Consider the following 24,185-nt stretch of genomic DNA (forward strand, 5'->3'; position numbering starts at 1 on the left):
TTAGAGAGTGAGGGAAGGGCACCTGATCAAGGTGATAGGGCCACTAAAGCACCCCCCATCTCCAATCCAGCCCTTACCACTGCCCCTGCTCTACCTAGAATGAATCAACATCATCTTCTACAACCATACCTTTGCTTGGTTATCTCATATTTGTCCTCCTGATGTCATTTTAACAGTGATTCCCCCAGGGAGCCTGACTTTCAATCTAAATTAAGCCCCCCGTTCTTTACTTTTATATCACTATGAATTTTCTTACAGAAATATATTACAATTGCAATTATATAGTTATTCCTGTGCTTACTTATATATTTGCCTCCTCCAAGCCCCCACGCACCCACACACAAATACACACATTTAATCACTTACATATTTCTAGACCATAAACCCTGGAAGAGTAGGGACTACCTGTTTTGTTCACCACTTAAGACTATCACAGTGCCTGGCATATATTTTATGCTTAATAAATATCATTAAACAAATGCAGAGATTTCCTTGTTAGATTATTTGGGAAGCTATCACATACGTGTGCACATTCATGTACATAGTATGATATAGAATGCTATGGAAACTTTTTGTAACATTCAGCTTAAAAGTTGAATGTCAGTAATTAGAATGGTATGGACATATAATATCAAACAAGTGATATTTTTATTTGAGTACATATTATTTGAATTAGTTCTCTTTTCCTTTAGTGATTTTATTAATTTTCTGCTAATAATGTTTAGATCTTATGTTTTGTTGGTTGGTTCACTATAGCTTTCCAATCCATTTTTTCGTAATAATTCTCACAGTTGTCACTGAGCTATCTTAATTTGATCGTTCTCTCAAAGTGAAATATGTTTTGGCATTATTTGATTTGCAGTGTAGGGTTTCGACTTAACAATCATTTTTGTTATTAGAAAATGCAGAATGAATACCTAATGTAACTCCACTTACCAAATAGATTCTGCCATAAGTACCAAGGCCAATGGTTTTATCCAGTGAGAATATTCCAGTGGGATCCTGCAAAAATGTAGGATAAAACTTTTCAATTTTCTTGGAAAAACAGCCAAGCATTAAATTATCTAGAGTGGAATTTCTAATCTGTCTTGTTCCTTTAGAATTTCCATGGGAAGAACCTAAGTATTATTTACCAAAAGCATAGCGTTGTCACAATCTCCCTGGACTGAGTGTAGTCATTTACAAAAAAGAAGCAATGGTGTGAACATTAACTGTATAATTATCATAAAACTGTAAAATGCATACAATTATGTCTAGTTGAGGCATATTCATAAGTTAATTAGAAAGGCTATTAAAAGTAGAACTAAATTAATTTACTTGCAATTGAAATACTCTTTTGATATCCATCTTTTGAGTGCTAACCAGACAGGCAGAAAGTTTACCATATGGCAATGGTAATATTGAGTAGATATGTAATGATGAGTAGGTACTGGCTACAAAGTCTAGATTGTTTATATAATAGTAATTCTTAAGAAAGAATATTGCCTCTAAATATAAATAACAAAATAACATCATGGTATTAAAAGAGCATCATTTTTTTAAAAAAAACTAGACAATATAACATGTTTATCAGCAGATTCTTAAGGCTTCCATATTTATCCTTAAACATTGTTTCCTTACCTTAAAATATGGATATTCATTTCTTGTTCACCACAAAACATGGTTTCTTGAATTTTATCACTATTTAAACTCTTACTCTAGCAGCTTATTTTGCTATTTTAGCAAAAGAGATATGAAGTATGAGTAGATGCCAATTTATGCACAAAGTAATAGGAGCACTGGCAAATTCTTGGAAATTCACATGCCTTATAGAAAGCACATTTTATATATACAAACTTTGTATAACTATGTTTAAAAATATTTTTATCACTGTGACAAATGTGAGCTAAACAGAAAAACTATTGAGCAAATGCAATGTATATGACAAATTATAGATTCCTTTAAACTGGTGTGATATTTGTTTAATCTAGCAAAAGTGTCATAGGAAAATGACACAGCTCTGGGATTACTTCAGTCAATAAGTATTCAACTGGACAGAGTCAGGAGACTAAAGTTATAGCCCCAGTTCTGCCATTAATTAACTATATGACTTTGTGTAAGTTATTTACTCTCTCTGGGACTCAGTTTTCACATATATAAAATAAAGGTGCTGTGTTAAGTGATTTCCTAGCTCTAAAATTCTTTAGAAAAAAATCAGATTCTGACATTCTAAAATCCAGATGTTTCCAATGCATTGATATGACAATTGTTAGCAGTCTACTTTCTTAAAATTAGCATTAAACTCAATGTCACAATATGCACAGTATTACTGTAGGAAAATATTTCAGGGAACATACTCCCAATGAAAATACAAATTTTTTTTTAATGATAATTTTGAGGATTCAAGAAAACTAAAAATAGATTGTTATAGTGGACTTTGATAATAGGCATATCATTGCTGTTATAATTCATTGAAAAATTTATGGGAAAAAGCCAACAAAGAAGTTCCTAAGGTTTGGCTTGAAGAGTTTATCAATTTAGCATATTTCTTTAAAGGAGATCTTTGAGGAACTTATATGAGACATTATTAATTCTGGAGAAACAGTCTCTGGTCATCTGTCAAAAGAATCAAATATGTTAGCTGATTCCTATCGGTAAACCATTCTTTGTTACAGTTGAGGCTGCATTTTAGCTAAAAACAAACAAACAAACAAACAAAACCCCAATATCATATATCAGAGAACTACTGTATTATCTGAACAAGTTTATTTCCGAATCTTTGAGCACGGTCTTTAATTTCTGTAATCCTTTTTCTAGCCCTCAATAATGTAAGTACTTTACTCATATTTGAACCCAGGTATCTACCTACTCAAAAAAGACACCAAGGAAATGAATGGGACAACAAAATGCCGGTGGAATTCTTGAAGGCCTTATTTTATCTATATTCATGTTGTTTGGAAAATTTTTCCTGCTCACAAATGACCAGAACATCTTAATTCTCCTCATGCTCACATTTAATAAAAAAAAGGTTTTTAAAAACTTTTTTTCTGTTCTTAAAGGCAGCTCATTTTAGTATTCATCTAAGACTATTTTTTTCATTAGTTTTATGTAATATTTTTTGTTTCCATCTCCACACTAATCTCTTTCAAGACTAAATGATTGTCAAACTCGGCAAAAAGAGGAAGGGAACTATGCTAATTACTAGAGTAATATTACTCAATTTCTTGTATCAGATTTTCCACTGAATTATAGTCAGAGAAAGCTTATTCTGGGCTCCCAAAGAAGGAAGTATTGAGAAGTCAACTTTTTTTGGTCACTGTGAAATTTAAAGTCCTCACCAAGGGGGTCTCTATGATTACTTGGTCTTCTCCTCTGCCCTGCTACTCGGAGATAAGAAAACCAGAAGAGGAAAGATCTTTATATTTATGACTGCTATATCAATTTAGAGAATACTTGGTGGTTCAGTATGTTCCGGTGTTCCATTTGGTTAAAAGAATGGTCACTTAACAAGAAAACTTAATTTGTGAAAGTTTTTTTCAAAAGATATTACTAAAAGTCTAAGTTTTAAAACATTTTTGAACCATAAAATGTTGGGCAAATACTCCATACTTCGTTATGTTTTTCTATGTATCTAAATTAACTCTTGCAATTTAAAAGTCCTAGTCTGCCCCCTGAAATCCTGAAATTGGGGAGTTGTTTCTGTCTTCTGAATTCAAGAAGAGGGGGGAAAATGGGAACATTGATGGGTAATTTTATTAAAGGCAGGGGGTTGGGGGTAACAGGAAGAAAAAGAACCACTAGAAGGCAGTGTTTGCTGGTCATGGAAGAGACGCAAAAGCAAAGGCTGATCTACAGGACCAAATACAGCAGAAATTAAGAACAAAGTGGAAATGATAAATGGTCATCATAGGTAGCAATAAATTTCAGATTTAGGGCAGTAAAAGAGAATCATAGAACACATTCCAGTAGTTAGACAGCTAAAGGAAGAAAAGAGATTGCACAGTACCTAGAAAGAGCAGAGGCTATTGTTCTTTTGTTTTAAATATTAGAAAATGTGATTTTATGAAAATAGTTTATGGAGAGAGAACCTGAAAGTGGCAGATAAAACAAAATAAGTGTCAGAGTAAGTTTCAGAGATATTTGGAGGAATGGGCTTCACAATTCAAGTGGAAAATTTAAAAAGGACAATCTCTTCCTTTAGACTAGTGTTTCTCAAACTGTGAACTGCATAGACTCTCCTTACATGAGACTCATCTGGAGAATCTTGTTTAAAATACAGATTCCTTGTCCCAACCATGGAATTATGAAACTAGAATTTCTGTGGATGGGTCTCAAGATCCAAGATCATTCTTGGGCACTGTTCTGGTGCACTAACATAAAACCCACTGCTCTAGATATTGAGGGGAAAAAGACTGAGAAAACTGATTGAAGTACAATGTCATTTTGAGGTGATGCTCTGGGATACCTAATGGAGGATATGTTGAATATTTCAATCTTTGTGGACTAGAAGGTAAAACTGATTCAAAATAGGGGGCTAAGGGACTTGAGAAAGTGAAAGTTTCTCATGACTGAGTGTGGAAAGCAGGCTTGGTCTGGGTGAAGGAAGACTGGGAGAGCTAGCAGTTATATTTAAATATAAACTTAATGTAATTCAAATATAGTTTTTTGGATCATGTACTATTTCAGATCACCTCTGCCACCACTGTCCTCCAGGCCTGTCTAATCCTGACCCCAATATAGATTAGGACTACACACGGCAGTGTCAAATACGAAGGCCAGAGTTGTGAGGAATGTCATTACCATACTGGGCACAGAAGGCAAAGGGGACTATCATAGTGAAAGACATGCCAGATTTGGAGATGAAGAAATAGTTTCCAGTCCCAAGGATTGAGTGACATATGCATAGTAGGGAAAAAACCTTATATATATATATATATATATATATATATATATATCTCCCCAGGTATTGCTGCTGGCAGACAATGTGAAACACAGATTTTATATATATATATATATATATATATATATATACACACACATACATACATATGTATATATATGTATATATATATATACATATATATATATATGGTTTTGCCATTCTCTTTTTCAAAAAGGAAGCACAAACCACAAATCTCTGTACTTTCTTTTCTGTTTTGTCACCTATAGGAAATGTTTATTCAATAGTAAGTCAGGAAAAATGGAAAAATGACAGTAACCCACTAATTAACAAAGAAAATGTAGCTTACCCACCTGGCAGTCTCTGGTTATTATGTTTACTCTTTTATTTTACGTCTTTAACTTTAGGGAATTATGCAAAAAAGAAAGTACATTTCTCTCTCCCCTCTCCCTGCTTCCCCAGCTTTCACTATTGTTTAATATTTTAGGTCTTAAAAGATATCTATCTAATAACAAAAATGCCAAATAACCTTCTACTACTTTCTTTAAATCACAATTTGCACAGCCAGCTTGGTCTCTTTCAAAGGTCCTTGTCTTGTGGTCATTTAGCTGGCCAGCCCTAGAACGGACATAATATATCAATCTTAAACTAGACCCATATTTAATCATTCTATACTCTTCAAGATTCTTTTCTTGCTCAGTGTGAAACTCCAAAGTCTGAATCCCCCCTCATTATCTGGCTGTTGCCAAGTTGGTATACTTGGTGTTGACAGATGCCAACTTTCTGACCTCATATGTATCCTATTGAGGATAATTATCACAAGGGATCTCACCATATGCAGGTTTCTTTGCTTGCTTTATCATCTCTACTTTGCATCAAAATGCAAACTTCCAAACAGATAACTTAGATATCTCTTGACCTTTTCATTTACTCTTATTTCTTCAGCAACTTAGGAAATAAGTCAAATGCAAAGAAATCCAAAATCACTAATCTATACCTCAGTGACCAAAACAACAGTGAATGTTTTGCATCTCTAAAAATTTGATGTAAAAAAAGAATTCTAAATGGGGGTGCTCTTCTTCTGCTTGATTTCTCAGGGTTTAGACCCTGATGGATGTTCAGGAAGAGGGGAAACTTATGCATAATTTGCTCACATGGTGAAGATCTCCATGATATAAAATAGCTCCTATGTAATAGAAATTTAGAAATTGTTAGAAGTTGAGGACCTTATGAGACTTTCATGAAGTCTGTAAAATAAGGCCAAACATCAATGCCCTGAAATTTTGTCTTCTCCCTATCCCTATATTAAAAACTAACCTCATCTTTCTCCCCTCCACACCCCCACCAACCCCCAGAAAACTATTTAAGTGAGCTGCAATGTAAAGATTGTAGCCTTTCCCCTTATCTTCTTGGCTCTCACCAAGTTCTCATGTCCAGGGCCATGACCGGGTCAGTTAGTCTGGGCCATTTCCCCCCATTTTTTTTTTTTTTTGCAGCAATCAAACCTTTTCTCCTTGTTTTTGGAATTCCGTGCTCTATCATTTCTAGGAGGTCTTTCCCATTCCTCCCTTCAGTCAATTTAAAAAAGAGTTTATTTCAGTTTGCCTATGTGTGGTTTCCATATTTGCCCTAGTTTTTTTTTTTTTTTTCTCTTTCCCCCACCGTACACAGAGAATGTTGGAGGAGGGTAACATTTCATTCATTGGTTTTACACTTGGGAGCAAATCTAGTCAGAATGTGAAAGTGCTGTTCAGAAAGGAAACCACCAATTGAGGCCTCCATATTCCAGAAATCTCATGTATACACTGAGTGGAAAAATATTTAACTTTTAAAAATTCTGTGACTTTATTTTATGAAGCTGCATCAATAACCACAATGCTGATTATCTGTAATTCAACACGTTTACATTGAGGCTCCTTTAAAAAAAAGGCTGAGAACAATTTGCTAAAATGTTACCCATGTGCATCACCTCCTCCTCCACATTGTTTTAGTGTGAAATTATATAGGTGAGCCTTGGGGAATGCCCCATTTTTGAGGGGGACAGGTGTCTGCCATCATCAGGAAAACAATATTTAAATGTAAATATGTATAAAATTAAGGCACTGCTACTTTGAATAGCCCCATAACCTCAAGGTTAATATTTAGCTTTCCCCAAAGCAAGCAGGCCACTGCCCTGTACTACAGTTGCCTGGTGATCATTCCAGCACGGTGCATGCTTATTCCCTTTAGAGAGTCCAGGGGCCCTTTGCATTCAAGAGAGGGTGCGAGTGAAATGCCAATCTAAAACGGGAACTTGAAAAACGGATTTGGGTGGGATCCAATATCTGCCAGAAACCAGATGCCAATGAAATAAACGGTGCTGCTAAAATAATAAGTCTACTAATAACGACGGCGATAATAGCTCACCAATCAATTACAACTCTGGAGGAAAGCTGGGCATTTGGGAAAAGGAGAATCCGCAAACGAAAACCACGAGAAAAAGCTAAATCTGGTTAGCAAGTGAGCGCAATACATTTTATTTTTTAAATTGGGGTGTGCAGAATTCACTTCTTCCCCAAGCGGCGTCGAGTTCTTTAGCTCCAGCAATACTAAATCAGGACCAGTGCCCTGGCAGAGTAAGAAGGTTTTAGAAAGTGCTATTAGAAAGTGAGACTTCAACGCTTGAATTTTCTGGCCCGCTGGCACCTAGAAGGAAAGGTCACGCTGAGAGTGGGCATCTCTTCTGGCAAAAGAAGAAGCAAACGACGGGGCGGCAGGGTGACAGAGAGGCGTGCTTTCAGGAAGCCACGCGTCGTCGCGCTCTTTGGCCTCTCCTTGGGCCCCGCTAGGACAAGTACCCGAGCGCCGCTAGACCAAACGGGCCACATTTAGAACAGGTCCCGCTGTTTGTGGCCCGCACCAACCTACTGCCACCTCTTCCCACCATCCCTCTTCCCCCGGCCCTTTGCCTTTCCGTGAGTTTGGAGCAACCCGGGTACCCAGGGGGCGCCTTTCCCGCAAGCCCACTCCCGGGGCCCCCTCCTGCAGTCGCGGTCTTATCGAAGTCCTGGCCTAGCCAGGCTTTCGGACGTCTGTCCCCTCCATCGATGCTCAGAACTCGCAGAAGAGAGCACTTCGGGGGTGACGGGCGTCCTCTACTCACCGGCAAGTGGCCCAGATCCGTGACCTCCTTGTCCCTCCAACCCCCAGGTCCCGCCATGACTTCGAGCGGAACCGGAGCGGGTGACTGAGTTAGGCACGCTCGGGGAGTCTGAGGTGGAAGCGGACAGAAGTCCAAGGAGGAGAAGGGAAAGGGAAAGGGCCGGGGAAGGCAACGGGGACCAGGGTTTGCGGCGTGGGAGAAAGAGGAGGGGAATGTGGAGGGAAAAGAGCGAGGAGTGGAGGGAAGCCGGAGTTTGAGAGGCGGGAAAACGAGTCTGGCTAAGGCGAGAGAAGAGTCTGAGCGTCCGTCCCGGAGACCAAGGAGTGAGAAGGGTGCTCCGAGGGCGAGAGCGTAGCGTCTGTCCCGGCAGGGTGCGCCTCTTTCAGGGTGGGGAGGGGGGCGGTGCAAGGAGGGGGCCCGGGAGCAGCTCGAAGGGGATTGGTGCAGCGTCACGTCGCCAGGTGGGCAGCCCCGCGGCGGGGAGGCGGGCGAGGGGGCCACTGGCCGAGAGAGGTGCTGAAGGACTATAACGGTTTGCGAGCCGGCCCCCGGCGCCCGCCCCCTCCCACGTCCACCGCTGAGCCCGCCGCCCCCGCCCCCGCTGGCGAGTGTTCCACAGGAAACTTTTTCGAGGCAGCTGCCAGCCCCGGAAAACCGGTCCCGCTCCGCGCCGCTCCCAGTCTGGGCCCCACAGCTCTGCAGTCCAAACAGCCCGCGCCCTCACCTCTCCACGAAACACTTGTGACTTTTCTAGTTGTCTATTTTCTCTTTCTGCTCCTCTAATTTTATTGCTCCATTTATTGCAAAGACCCATCAAGATAGATAAGGAAATGACTTACCACTGGGTTAGGGATCAGACCTAGGCGAGCCCCTGTGCGGGCGGGGCGGGGAGAAAACACCAAGTGCGCCGCAGGGCTACCACAGCTTGGTCTTCGAAGCCACTAGCCTAGGGCAGCGCAGCGTGGACAGGGCCGCTGCGAAGTCCCCTCGAGGGGGTCTACATCTCTTCTAGCCCCGGGCTAGTTGGTACTAGGCCCGGGCTGCCCAGTCGGAACCGCACCTGTTCACAGGTGCTGGGAGTTAAGAGAGACTGAGTCTCAGAAGCCCTGGTTACCCCGGGTCCTAAGTTTGCAGTTCGCCGCGTTCGCAAAGCGCAGAGAAAGTTCCTGCGTCCTTCCCAGTCTCCAGCTCTTGGGCCGGGTTTCATTCATTCGCTCCTTTGTTGCAGAACATTTCCGGGTGCCCAGGCTGTTCGCCTCCGTTTCCCCACAAAGCGCAGGAGGTCCGATACACGGTTTAAAAGAATCTGACAGAGGCGATTTAACCTTGAGAGGTAAGGCACCTCTTGAAGAGTTTATGGAAAAGGGAGATGGTGTGTACGACTAACCGCATTCTAAGCTCTTGCACTGCAAAGAACTTTAGAAAACGTCCCAAAGCTGCTTACTTTCCCTGGAGCTCATCGACTGCATTCGCGCACCCGCACTCCGGAGTCAGAACGCGATGTGGGGGGTTGTTTCCGGTTTCTTTCTTTTTTAAGTAAAAAATTTCTACCTCCTCTAGGAAGATTTACAGGAATAATTCTTCCCACAGACCTGGAGCTCACCATTTCTGACCCTGGCTTCTAACTTTTGTTATTATTTTCTTTATATATTGGTGGATTTTGTTTATTTCGTGTCTGTTTCAACTTCCGAGTTTGACCCCTTTACATTCCTTAACCTCCCAACCTCAGTGAGTTCTGTAATCGCCACAGTCTGAAGAACCCGGTCTCGCTAAATAAAGAAAATTCTCTGTGAACGGGTGCGGGAAAACCAACTGCCGCCTCCCCCCAAAAAGAGACTCGGATGTTCTGGATCGAATTTTCGTGTTAATTCAAATATGATGTAAACCAAGCAAATTTTATTTTCCAAGAATTCAAATCTTGACAACTCCACCGCACAAAATCTTGCCTTTTTAAAATACAGTTTAAGCATTCCTGAATGATCAGAAAAACTCTTCTAGATCTTGCTAAATATTAATCTGAAAATAACATTTCATAGCTACAGCTGGGCAGGTGAACTAATTAATAGAAAGTTACACTTTTTAATACATATCTAGGTTTTAGAAATCAAGAGAGTCAAGAAATACAACATTTAAAGGAAATCTGAAGAGAATCTTTGCTAAAGGGAAGAAGTGTTGAGACTTTTTTTTTTTTAACAATGCAGCTTGCTGACGGTAGGGTGTGGGGAAATGCCCCGTGGCCCCCGATGGCAGAGAGTGTTTTAGCCTGTCTAAGGGGACAAGTCCAGACCAGGCAAAAGAATCCAGGCTAGATCGTTGGGCTCTCTAGTTGCAAGGCTCCGTGGGAGGCTAGCGGCTTCTTGACTCCATGGGGATTAGCCGCATCGCCGGGTGGAACCCCCGTGGTAGGGGGAGGGGAAGCTAGGTGTTTGATCAGAACTTGACAGACAACCTACACATTTTTAAAGTTATTATTATTTTCAAGGAAAAAAGAGTTATGGAAGAGCGTGGAAACTTTGCCTTGTAAGCTACCATTATGGGGATTTTTGTGGCCAGTTTGGGGAAGGTCAGCCCGGCTAGCCGACCAGAAGGCAAATAGATGGCCCCCAAGCATGAGGCTGAGACAAACCCTGAAGTAGGGCACTTGTTTTCCAACTTCAGGACTTCTTTTCCCCTCACCCCACAGCCATCACTTCCCCTTCTCCCTTCCAAAGTGTTTTTTCTCTCTTTATTTCCTGACCTCAAACTGCGTGAAAATAACCCTAGTCAATCCAGAGTCTGGGAACTTGTCAGATTGTATTTTACCCAGAAATAATTTCTTTGCCAACACTTTATGTCCCATATTTATTCCATCCATTTCTCCTCCAATCCATTCTGTTATCTTAAGGCCCTGTGCACTTTGTAACTTTTGATTGTTGTTATTTTTTTAATAGCTAAAATTTATTGAGTACTTGCTATATGTTCTGGACAAAGTGTTTTGTATATAATTATCTCATTTAATTTTGTCAAAAATTCTTCCAGCTTTTAAATTATCTCTGTTTTATAGGCAAGGAAGTTGAGGCACAGAGAGATGAAGTAACTTTCCTAAAGCCTCACAGCTAGTAATTGGAGGAGCCTGGCTTCCAATTCAGGCAGTCTGACTCCAGAACCCACTTGTCAATGACTGTTGAAGGGCCGGTGCATATTTTGAGACTGTGTGAAGAGGAGCCAAATTCAAAAAAGCTTCAGGGTAAGTGAGATCAGATGACATTAGCTAGGCCCCTGAATATCCAGTTCCCCTTTCCCCGCTTTCGGCCTGCAAGCCCTCCTAACAGAAATAACAAGGGCTTTATAAGAAGTAATGGAACCCAGCTATACCCCAAGAGTAGCCAGTGACTTGCCTGTGCAGAGAGTACCAAGTGGATCACCTCACAGGGAAAAATCATGGATTTCAAGCTTAAGAAACTTCCAGAGAAAAAACCCAGCAATTTTCAATGCTTAGAAAATATTAAAATCCATTCCTATTCCTTCTAGAGAGTTTTTTGGCTGAAAAGAAACCTTATTCAGTGGAGGCTTGAAGGAGGCTGTGTTTGTGAGCAATCGTGCTTAGCAGACCTGAGACGCTAAATGGCAAGGTTACAGCCAGTTAGCTCAGTTGGTAAGAGTACTGCAGACATGGTGCCAAGGGTATGGGTTTGATCCTCCAGAGGGCCAGTGTGCATCTCTCTACTCTTTGGCCCTTGATAGCACCTCACCTCTGGCCAGCCAGCGATGCTTTCATCTTTGTATACAAAGAATTGCATATTTGTTTTTTCATGTAAATTGCTAATTGCCGTAATCTGGAGAAATTATACTGTAAGAGCATGTGTGTGTTATGAAAAATACAGATTCAAAAGATTCTAGGCTGCTTTTTCTTCTTTTTTCATTTATACATTTATAACTGGTAATATATATCTTAATCAACACTAAAAATGAATCTCATAAAATGCTTTATTACACATCTGTTAAGCATTTAAACACACAAAATGGTCTGCCATTTATTGTTTTTCCTCCATTCTGACACCTTGGGTATGAAAATGAGTGTCTTGTAAACTTCTGTTAGGACAAGTTTGCAGCCTACATTACTGATCCTTAGTGGGAATAGCAGAATTAGGTTACACAGCAATCTTCTTGACAAGATACTTTGCACATTTGTGATTGTAAATACTCAAGGTCCAATATCTCCCAGTATACATGTGAATGGCTGGGGCAGCCTATCGTTAAAAGTCTCAGGATTCCTCTTTGAGGGAGGAACCTCCTTTGGGAACCATTGGGCTAAAGGACCTTCTTATGGTTTTCATTCTTCTTTTTGGAGACAACTTTGAAACTGTAGGATTTCTGCCACAGTCCCCAACACTCTTGCCACTGATTCTTTGGATTTTTCCTATGTGTCAATCTTCTGGGGACAAAGCAAAAAAAAACACCTGATGTTTCTCAGGCTAAAGGTCATGAAATGTGCCTTCTGACCATAGTTTGCAAAGCTTCTGTCACTTGTCACGGAATGCTCTTAAGCTCGGCATGATTTGAGCTATGCTTGTTTCTAAAATGGGGCCCTAGAAATCTGATCCCAGCTGAACATGGGTCTTGTCGCTATTGAAAACTGGAATGCTACTCTAAAAAAAGACAATTGTTTTATAAAGAGACCTAAAACAGGGAAATTAAAACCAAAAGTCAGTTGAATTTCTGAAGTTAGCCATGGGGCTTCCTTTTTTCTCACTCTTTTCCCTCTTTGAAGGCCATACCATCCTAGTCCTGGAATTCCCAACCCAAGAACTTCAGGCTAGCCAGCCTCCCTCCCTTAGCACAAACACATATAGGAACACATCTACCAGGATGGTAATGAAGCTTATGCTTCAAGATACCTCACTTGCACTTCTAAGGTCCTGGGAGTAGTACTAGTAATTCTGCATTGGCAATTTTATATTCTGTTTTGAAGTGGCCTCCCAAAATTATAAAAGCTTAAGATCCAACAGAACTTGGATTTGGCCCTGAATGCATAATGTATAAAGAACATAGTAAAGTTGAAGTATGTGTGTGTGTGTGTGTGTTTAATCTCCATAATATTACTGAGACTTAAAAAAGTGAGTTGCAATTAGCAATTCACAACTAGAGTGTGTGTATTTTGAAAAGACAGAAAAATAAAAGGAGGAAGAGAGAAATAGCACGGAAGTTTAAGAAATTAAACATTTACGTAGAAAGGAATACATTACATAAGTAGGATGGATATCCTTTGAATTGAGGATTAAAAGGAAAGAGAAAATGGAAGTGATATTGTTATGAGAGTGTGCTATAGACTGATGACAGGAAATATATGGGCAATGCTTTCCTAAATCTAGGTCACAGCACTGCCACTGGGGGAGGAAGTAATAATGATAGCATATTTTTAATGTCTTATATTATTGTATTAGAAAATATCAACTCATTGTAATGTCAAACAACTCAAAGTTGAATGCAGAAAAAGGTAACAGTCTCTACCTTCTCTATCCAATCACATACTACCACCACAACCCCCTCCCCCAAGTTGTTAACAATTTGGTGTACGCCATTCTCGATGACAATAAACTTTAGGAAAACACACACACATGGCATTCTCTCCTTATTCTTTTGTTCCCTTATTTTTTAATTTATTTCTCAAGAAGTAGGATTCTTGTTCATGGCTCTGTCTTGTAGAGAGCAACACATACACGCACAAATACACACAGAATCAAGAATGTCCTGAGAGAACATTACTTCAACAAAAAAATATTGTGGTACACTACACAATAGTGTTGGAAAAGAGAGAAAATTGATAAAGTACTCAGCTGTTGTGCTGAGGGGCAAATCTCTAGGCTCAGAAAAATGACAGACTTAAAATTTTTTTAAAAACCCTACATATGTGATTATGGTGATCTTCAGAATATAATAGAAGTGCTGCAAATTTGAAAACAGGCAAAATTCCAATTTTCAAAACAGAACAAAAAGATAGATTCCAGAAACTATAGACCAGTAAACTTGATATTGGTTCTAAGGGAATTCTCACAGAATATTATATAGATGGCTCCTATGAGGTACTTCCCAGGAGCAAGCAGGGATACATTAATAAGGTACCATGACAAATCACCTCATATTTTATTTTGAATGATGTGACATCAACCTTCAAGGTAACCCCCAGTGAACCAGGCATCTTGTCATTCATGACATGACCTTATGTGGTATCCTCCCACAATTAATGAGGGCTGACCTGTGTGGCCAATAGAATATGGATGAAGTGCTAATGTATGACTTATAAAGCTAGGTCGTAAAAGACATTGAAGCTTCTACCTAGGTGTCTCAGATTGCTTGATCTGGTGGAAGCCATTTGCCAGGGTTTGAAGACATTGAAGCAGCCCTGTGGTGAGACCTACATGGAGAAGAACTGAGACCTGTGGACAACATCCAATACCATCTTGACAATTATGTAATGAGTTACATTGGAAGTGAATTTCCCAGCCCCATTCAAGCCTTAAGATGATAGCACTCACAGGTAACATCTGACTGCAACTTCATGACAGACCCTGAACTAAGCCACTCCTAAATTCCTAACCCATAGAAAACATGAGAGATAAGAAAAGATGATATTTTTACACCGCTAAATTTTGGGATGAATTGTTACAAAGCAATAAATAACTAGTCAGATGAGTTGCTCACCAAGTAGACCAGGATACTACTATAGTCAATTTATTTTTATTTCAGTAAAGAATCTTATAATATCCTCTTAGACTAGATAGGCAAATGTGGGATGGAAAAAGCACAGAAGGGCATGATTAGATGAACAAAACAGTTGACCAATGAATCAATAGCAAATTGAAGAGAATTTGTGATACTGATATAAGGTTATGCTGAGCATAATGAAATATATATTCTGGAGTAGCACTGTTCAGTAGAACTTCTGTGGTGGTAAAAATGTTCAATATCTGCACTGTTAATTAAGTATGATAGCCTCTAGAAACATGTGGCTGATTACTTGAAATGTGACTATTACAACTTAGTAATTGAATTTTAAATTTAATTTAATTTTAATTGAGGTAACTTTAAATTTATTTATACAGTGCATAATTTATACAGTGTATAATTTAAAATTATACAATGGCTAGAGGCCACTATACTGGACAGTGCAACTCTCTATGATTTAAGAAATAAGGTTTGTTAAAATTAGTGGAAAAATAAATAGAATCCTAAGGAGAGTAACTCTAAAAGGAATGTGATACAGATTTTCTATCCTTGTCTTGGTTTTCAACTTATTTATCAATGTTTTAGGTGACAACATGAAAGACATGTATATAACTTTTGTTGATGAACCCAAACTGTGAAGAATTATTAATATATAGGTTGACCACCTCAAGGCTGAGCAAGAAGGGAGTAGAGCTAAGGAAGTGATTGGGCTGAGACATAAGGTAGTCTTTAGGGTTAATTCAAGGGAAAGGGTCCCAAGGTCAGAATAGGGTAGAGAAGACAAACAATAAATTGGCCATAGGTTTGGGAGGCAGTGAAGCAGATAAGCTGAGAAGATAAACTAGAGATGAGACTGCAGCTGCCAGGAAGCTAGAATGATGAATGAGCAGGGGGTTAGGAAAGGGAGGCAGGGGGCAAACTGAAATGCAGCAAAGAATAAGCACAAGTGAAGGCCCATTCTGCTGGCTTTTGGCTGTCTTGTTCCTCTGGTTGTTTTTGCTTATGGCATTTTGCATTCCCTCTGGGCATGGACTAGAGCATTAAAGTAGCAGAGGCATTCTGTAGAGAATCGGACTGTGCAAGAACCTAGAATTATTGGCCTAAACCAACCAGGTGACATTTTACAGATATAAGTGTGAATTTTTGCATCTTGGTTTGAAAAACAAATAATCAATTCCATAAGAACAAGAAGGGGACAAACAACTTTAAAAGGTAACGTTAATCTAGTATTGCAGTGATACCAGAAAGACCAGTAAGATAACCAAATCAAGGACAATTTTTAAAATTGTACCCAGGTAAAGACACCAGAAGAGGGCTGATTGTTTCAGAATATTATATTTAAACAAATTAAATATTCTCCAAACTAGGGAAAATGAATAATGGTTAATAATTTAGAAATTGTGACATTTGGAAATGTTGAGGTACTGGTGATGTACAGCCTTTTGAGGAGAAGGCTTAGGGAGATGGAGTAGCTATCTTCACATATTTTTAATGGGAAGTCATAATAAAGAGGGATCAGTGGATAGATGTTCCAAGAAGGTAAAACATTTAGCAATTTAAAGAACATTCTAATAGTTGTCACTATAAAGAATTAGCTGCTTTATGAAGGAAAGAACTCTCTCTAAGTGGAAATATTTCAGGAGGAGACTACCATGGATCATCTTCCCTGGATTTGTACAAAGAACTCATGGATTAGAAGGTAGATTGAACTAAAGCAACCCTAAATCCTTTCCAATTCTGAGAAACTGCAACTACTGTTCTTTCCCCCTATGTATTGTGGTATCTGGCTATTCACTCAGAAGTCATTGCTATTCTGTTTCCAACTTAGGGACATGTACTATCCTTAAGTCACACCCATGAAACTACATTTTATATAAAGTCACAGAACAAATGCTACACTTGGTTAGAATTCAAAGACATAACTAGCTATTTTTATATGTGGAGCAAGTGCCAAGCAATGCAAACATTGCCACCCCTCCTTCCCTCTCCCTTTAGCCTCCTCCTGATCCTAGGCGTTACCACACAAAGTGCACTCTCAATCACAATCTGCAAGTATGTACTTCCATTTCTTCTGTTTTTCTCTTTGCAGTATTCAAACATTAAAGAGGGTCTTTAAGGACAGGTTTTTGTGTGTGTATGTGTGTGTGTTGGGGGGGTAGTGTGTTACTTCTGGGAATGTATGACTATGCTACTCTCCCAACCATAATTTAGGGAACAAATCCAATCAATTATTCCTCTTATAGTGCTTCCAAGAAGAATCTGTGAGAGTGGTACATGCCCTACATGATATACATTCTCATCCAAGGAGGATACTGAAAGCACAGTGATAGTATTCTTTAATATTTTTCCATTTACAATAACCATACATACTTGCTGTAACAAGTCAAGTCATATATGGATGTGTAAAGAAAAAGTTAATAATCGCTTCTTCTCCCATCTCACATCATTGAGATAATCAGTGTTAATAGTCTGGGTTTCATCTTTCCATACTTTTATCTTTTCTCATAAAAATATGCAATCATAATATATTTTCCTCTATTTTTTAAGTGAGAAGATAAGATTGTACTATACATATCACTCAGCAACTTGTTTTATTTCACTTAATATTTTATACACAGCAAAGCATATAGATCTAACTTACTGTTTTAAGCGTGTCAGGAAAAGACTGTTAGCTTTGATCACATAAAAACTAAAATAATTCAATGGACCTGGAAAAATATTTGTAATATATATGACCAAAAAATTCTTAATCTCACTAATAGGCAAGGAGCTATTAAAAATTGATAGAGAAAAAAGTCTCTCCAATGGAAAAATGGGCAAAAGCTATGAATAGGCAATTCACAGAAGAAGAAATACAAGTAATGAATAAATATATAAAAACTTGCTCTACTTCATAGTAGTCAGGGAAAATTAAATCCAGAGAAAAAGGATATTTCATTAAAATTATGAAACTAATAAAACTTTATTGTAAAAAAGGGTAACAGTAAAACTATGAAATAAAAGTATATAAAGTAAAGAATAATAATCTCATCTTCACCTTTGCAGTCTCACTTTCCGTGAGTTAACAGTATTTACTATTTACCACACAATTCTCCATTCTTTTACAAACCTAAACAAACCCATAACAAAGGCTATTCTTTTACATTATTTTTTTCTTTTTAAATTTTATTGAAGTATAGCTAACTTAAAATATTATTTTAGTTTCAGGTGTATGACATAGTGATTAGACATTTATATACAATATGAATTGATCACCACAATGTATAGTAATGATCTGTCACCACACAAAGTTATTACAATATTATTGACTATTCTCTATGCTGTACATTACATCCCAGTGACTTATTTATTTTACAACTGGAAGTTTGTACTTCTTAATCCTTTTCATCGATTTCACCCAACCCCTCAAACTCCTCCTCTCTAAAGACCATCAGTTTTTTCCTGTTTCTATGGGTCTGTTTCTGTTTTGTTTGTTAATTTGTTTTGCTTTTTAGATTCCACATATAAGTGAAGTAGTATGGTATTTTTCTTCCTCTGACTGACTTATTTTATTTAGCATAACACCCTCTTAGTCTATCCATGTTGTTGCAAATGGCACAATTTCATTCTTCTTTATGACTGAATAATATTCCATTATATATATATATATACACACATATATATGTGTATATATATATATATATATATATACATACACATATCACATCTTCTTTACCATTCATCTGTTGATGGACACTTAGGTTGCTCCCACATCTTGGCTATTGTAAATAATGCTGGAATGAACATAGGGGTGTATGTGTTTATATATATATATATATGTATATATTTATATATATATATATGTATATATATATATATTCTAATTAGTGTTTTAATTTTATTCTGATAAATGCCCACAAATGGAATTTCTGGATCATATGGTAGTTCTATTTTTAATTTTATGAGGAACCTTCATGCTCTTTTGCATAGTGATTTTACCAATTTTCATTCCTATCAACAGTGCACATGGGTTCCCCTGCCCTCACCAACATATGTTAGTCCTAGCCTTTTAGATAGTAGCCATTCTGACAGGTGTGAGTTGATATCTCATGGTGGTTTTGATTTGCATTTCCTTGATGATTTGTGATGTTCAGTATCTTTTCATGTACGTGTTAGCCATCTGTATGTTTTCTTTGGAAAAATATAGATCTTCTGCCCATTTTTAATCAGACTGCTTTTTTCTTTGATATTGAGTTGTATGAGCTTGTAATATGTTTTGATATTATCACCTTATCAGATATGTGATTTGCAAATATTTTCTCCCATTCCATAGGTTGCCTTTAAATTTTGTTGATTGTTTACTTTGCTGTGCAAAAGCTTTTTAGTTTTATATAATCTCATTTGTTTATTTTTGCTTTTGTTCCCCTTGCCTGAGGAAACAGATCCAAAAAAGTATTGCTAAGATCGATGTCAAAGAGCATATTTCCTATGCTTTATTCAAGGAGTTTTATAGTTTCAGGTATTATATTTATGTCTTTAATCCATTTTGGGGTGGTGTTTGTTTGTTTAGGGAATAAAAATGTGGTCCAAAAAAAAAGTGGTCCACTTTCATTCTTTTGCATGTAGCTGTCCAGTTTTCCCAGCACCATTTATTGAAGAGACTGTCTTTTCCCCACTGTATATTCATAGCCCTTTGAAGGGACTGTCTTTTCCCCACTGTATATTCATAGCCCCTTTGTTGTAAATTAATTGACCTTGTAAGCATAGGTTTGTTTCTGGGCTCTCTTTTCTGTTCCACTGATCTGTGTATTTGTTTTTGTTTTGGTGTCAGTACCATACAGTTCTGATCACTATACCTTTGTAATAAAGTTTGAAATCAGGGAACATAAAACCTCCAGCTTTGTTCTTCTTCTTAAGACTGCATTGGCTATTCAGGTTTATTTTTGTGTGTGTGGTTCCATACAAATTTTAAGATTGTTTGTTCCAGTTCTGTAAAAAATGCCATTGGGATTTTGATAGGGATTGCATTGAATCTGTAGATTGCTTTGCATAGTATGAACATTTTAACAATATTCATTCTTAAAATCCATGAGCACAGTGTATATTTCCATTTGTTTGTGTCATCTTCTATTTCTTTCATCAATGCCTTATAGTTTCCAGAGTACAGGTCTTTCACTTCCTAGATTAAATTTATTCCTAGGTATTTTATTCTTTTTGATGCAATTGTAAATAGGATTGTTTTCTTACTTTCTCTTTCTGATAGTTTGCTATTAGTGTATAGAAATGCAAATGATTCTGTTTATTGACTTTGTAACTACAACTTTACTGAATTTATTTATAGGATATAACAGTTTTTGGTGGAGTCTTTAGAGTTTTCTTATATAGTGTCATGTTATGTGCAAGTAGTGACAGTTTTACTTCTTCCTTTCCAATTTGGCTGGCTTTATATCTCTTTTTTGGTCTGATTACTGTGGCTAGGACTTCCAATACTATGTTGAATAAAAGTGGCAAAAGTGTGAATCCTTGACTTGTTGCTGATTTTAGAGGAAAAATTTTCAGCTTGTCATTGTTGAGTATTATGTTAGCTGTGGATTGGTCATATATGGCCTTTACTATGCTGAGGAATGTTCCCGCTATACCCATTTTGTTGAAAGTTTTTAACATAAATGGATGTTGAATTTCGTCAAATGCTTTTTCTGCATTTATTGCGATGATCATATGATTTTTATACATTGTTAACATAGTGTATCATGTTTGCTGGTTTATGGATATTGAAACAACCTTGTATCACTGGAATAAATCCCACTTGAACATGGTGTATGATCCTTTTAATGTATTGTTGAATTGTGCTTCCTAATAATTTGTTGAGGACTTTTGCATCTATGTTCATCAGGGATATTGGCCTGTAATTTTCTTCTTTGTAATGTCTTTATCTGGCCTTTGTTTCAGAGTAATGCTAGCCTCATAAAATAAATTTGGAAACATTTCTTCCTGTTTATTTTTTTGAAATAATTTGAGGATAGATATTAATTCTTTAAATATTTGGTAGAATTCACCTGTGATGCCCTGGACTTTTGTTTGTTGGGAGCTTTTTGATTACTGATTCAATTGCATTACTAGTAATCAGTCTGTTCATATTTTCTACTTTTTCCTGATTCAGTCTTGGAAGATTTTATGTTTATAGGACTTTATCCATTTATTCTTGGTTGTCTAATATTTTGGTGTGTAGTTGTTCATAGTTATCTCTTATGATACTTTGTTCTTCTGTGGTATATGTTGTAACTTCTCCTTTTGCATTTTTGATTTCATTTATTTGGACCCTGTCTCTTTTTCTCTTGATGAATCTAGCTAAAGGTTTATCAATTTTGTTTATCTTTTCAAAGAAGCAGCCATGAGTTTCATTGATCTTTTCTATTGCTGATTTTTTTTAATCTCTATTTTATTTCCACTATGATCTTTGTCATTTCCTTCTTTCTACTAACTTTGGGCTTCGCTTGTTCTTCTTTTCCTAGTTACTTTAAATGTAAACTTAGATTATTTGAGATTTTTCCTGAGGTAGGCCTGTATCACTGTAAACTTCCCTCTTAGAACTGCTTTTGCTGTGTCCCATAGCTTTTGGAATATTGTGTTTCCATTTTCATTTGTCTATAGGTATTTATTGATTTCCTCTTTGATTTCTTCAATGACACATTGGTCATTTAGTAGCATGCTGTTTAGACTCCAGGTGTTTGCATTTTCTTCAGTTTCTTTCTTGTAATTAATTTCTAGTCTTACCTCATTGTGGTTGGAAAAAATGCTTGATATGATTTCAATCTTCTTAAATTTGAGACGTTTTGTGACCTCACATGTGATCTATCCTGGAAAATATTCCATGTACACTTGAAAACAATGTGTATTCTTCTATTTTGGGGTGGAACGTGTTACATATATCTACTAAGTTTATCTGGTCTAATGTATCATTTAAGGTCAATGTTTCCTTACTAATTTTTTTTTTTTTTGGACTGGATGATTTATCCACTGATTTTTTCTTTTTTCGGTGCGCGGGCCTCTCACTACCGTGGCCTCTCATGTTGCGGAGCACAGGCTCTGGACAAGCAGGCTCAGCGGCCATGGCTCACAGGCCCAGCCGCTACGTGGCATGTGGGATCTTCCCGGACCGGGGCACGAACCCGTGTGCCCTGCATCGGCAGGCGGACTCTCAACCACTGCGCCACCAGGGAAGCCCCCACTGATGTTTTATAAGTAGGGTGTTAAAATGCCCTAATATTATTGTATTACTCTCAATTTCTCTCTTTATGTATTTGCTTTATGTATTTCAGTGCTCCTATGTTGGGTGTATAGATATTTACAAGTGTTATATCGTCTTTTGGGATTGATACCTTTATCATTATATAATGGCTTTGTCTCTTGCTGCAGTCTTTGTTTTAAAGATTATTTTGTCTGATGTAAGTATTGCTACCCCAGCTGTTTTTGGTTTCCATTTTCATGGAATATCTTTCTCCTTCCCCTCATTTACAGTCTGAGTGTGTCTTTAGCTCTTAAAGTGAGCCACTTGTTGGCAGCATATATATGGATCTTGTTCTTTTAATCCATTCAGCCATGCTATGTCTTTTAATTGGAACATTTAGTTCATTTACATTTACAGTAATCATTGATAGCTATGTACTTATTGCCATATTGTTACTGTTTCTTGGTGGGTTTTATATTTCTATTTGTTTTTATAGTTCTTCTCTGTTTCTTTCTTCTCTCATTTTCCCTCTGTGATTTGATGACTTTCTTCAGTGTTTTGTTTGTATTCCTTTCTTTTTATTTTTTGTGTTTTTGTTATAGGTTTTTGATTTGTGGTTACCATGAGATTCATGTATGAAAACCTATGTAAGAAATGGAAAAATTCTTAGAAAAGCACAACCTTCCAAGACTGAACCAGGAAGAAATAGAAAATATAAACAGAACAATCACAAGCACTAAAATTGAAACTGATTAAAATCTTCCAACAAACAAAAGTCCAGGACCAGATGGCTTCACAGGCGAATTCTATCAAACATTTAGAGAAGAGCTAACACCTGTACTTCTCAAACCCTTCCAAAATATAGCAGAGGGAGGAACACTCCCAACCTCATTCTACAAGGCCACCATCACCCTGATAGCAAAACCAGACAAAGGTGTCATAAAGAAAGAAAACTAAAGGCCAACATCACTGAAGAACATAGATGAAAAAATCCTCAACAAAATACTAGCAAACAGAATCCAACAGAATATTAAAAGGATCATACAGTATGATCAACTGGAGTTTATCCCAGGAATGCAAAGATTTTTCAATATATGCAAATTAATCAATATGATACACCATATTAACAAATTGAAGGATAAAAACCATATGATCATCTCAATAGATGCAGAAAAAGCTTCTGACAAAATTCAACACTCATTTATGATAAAAACCCTCTAGAAAGTAGGGATAGACAGAACTTTCCTCAACATAATAAAGGCCATATATGAAAAACTCACAGCCAACATTGTTCTCAAAGGTGAAAAACTGAAACCATTTCCTCAAAGATCAGGACCAGGACATGGTTGTCCACTCGCACCACTATTATTCAACATAGTTTTGGAAGTTTTAGCCACAGCAATCAGAGAAGAAAAAGAAATAAAAGGAATCAAAATCAGAAAAGAAGAAGTAAAGCTGGTGCTGTTTGCAGATGACGTGATAGTATACATAGAGAATCCTAAAGATGCTACCAGAAAACTACTAGAGCTAATCAATGAATTTCATAAAATAACAGGATACAAAATTAATGCACAGAAATCTCTTGCAATCCTATACACTAATGATGAAAAATCTGAAAGGGAAATTAAGGAAACACTCCCATTTACCATTGCAACAAAAAGAACAAAATACCTAGGAATAAACCTACCGAAGGAGACAAAAGACCTGTATGCAAAAATCTATAAGACCTGATGAAAGAAATTAAAGATAATACAAACAGATGGAGAGATATGCCATGTTCTTGGATTGGAAGAATTAACCTTGTGAAAATGACTATACAACCCAAATCAATCTACAGATACAATGCAATCCCTATCAAACTACCAATGGCATTTTTCACAGAAGTAGAACAAATAATTTCACAATTTGTATGGAAACAGAAAATACCCTGAATAGCCAAAGCAACCTTGAGAAAGAAAAACGGAGCTGGAGGAATCAGGCCCCCAGACTTCAGACTATACTACAAAGCTATAGTAATCAATACTGTATGGTACTGTCACAAAAACAGAAATATAGATCAAAGGAACAGGATAGAAAGCCCAGAAATAAACCCACGCACATATGGTAAACTTATTTTTGATACAGGAGGCAAGAATATACAATGGAGAAAAGACAGCCTTTGAAAAAGTGGTGCTGGGAAAACTGGACATCTACATGTAAAAGAATGAAATTAGAACACTCCCTAACACCATACACAAAAATAAACTCAAAAT

The 24,185-nt window shown here is 37.5% G+C and overlaps 1 protein-coding gene across 2 annotated transcripts in view; it reads right to left on the reverse strand.

Moving 5' to 3' along the window:
• The window catches only part of NRK (Nik related kinase), a 169,384-nt gene extending 161,048 nt beyond the window's left edge, over positions 1-8,336 (reverse strand). For both annotated transcript variants that reach the window (XM_060292645.1, XM_060292644.1), the window contains exons 1-2: positions 8,022-8,336; positions 937-1,002 (exon numbers count right to left, since the gene is read on the reverse strand). In XM_060292645.1, the coding sequence (XP_060148628.1) occupies positions 937-1,002; positions 8,022-8,078 (123 nt within the window). In that variant the 5' untranslated portion in view covers positions 8,079-8,336. The remainder of the gene's footprint in view (positions 1-936; positions 1,003-8,021) is intronic.
• Between the last annotated feature and the right edge of the window lie 15,849 nt (positions 8,337-24,185).

Source organism: Globicephala melas, chromosome X, assembly GCF_963455315.2.
Source record: "Globicephala melas chromosome X, mGloMel1.2, whole genome shotgun sequence".
Classification (NCBI taxonomy): Eukaryota; Metazoa; Chordata; class Mammalia; order Artiodactyla; family Delphinidae; genus Globicephala; species Globicephala melas.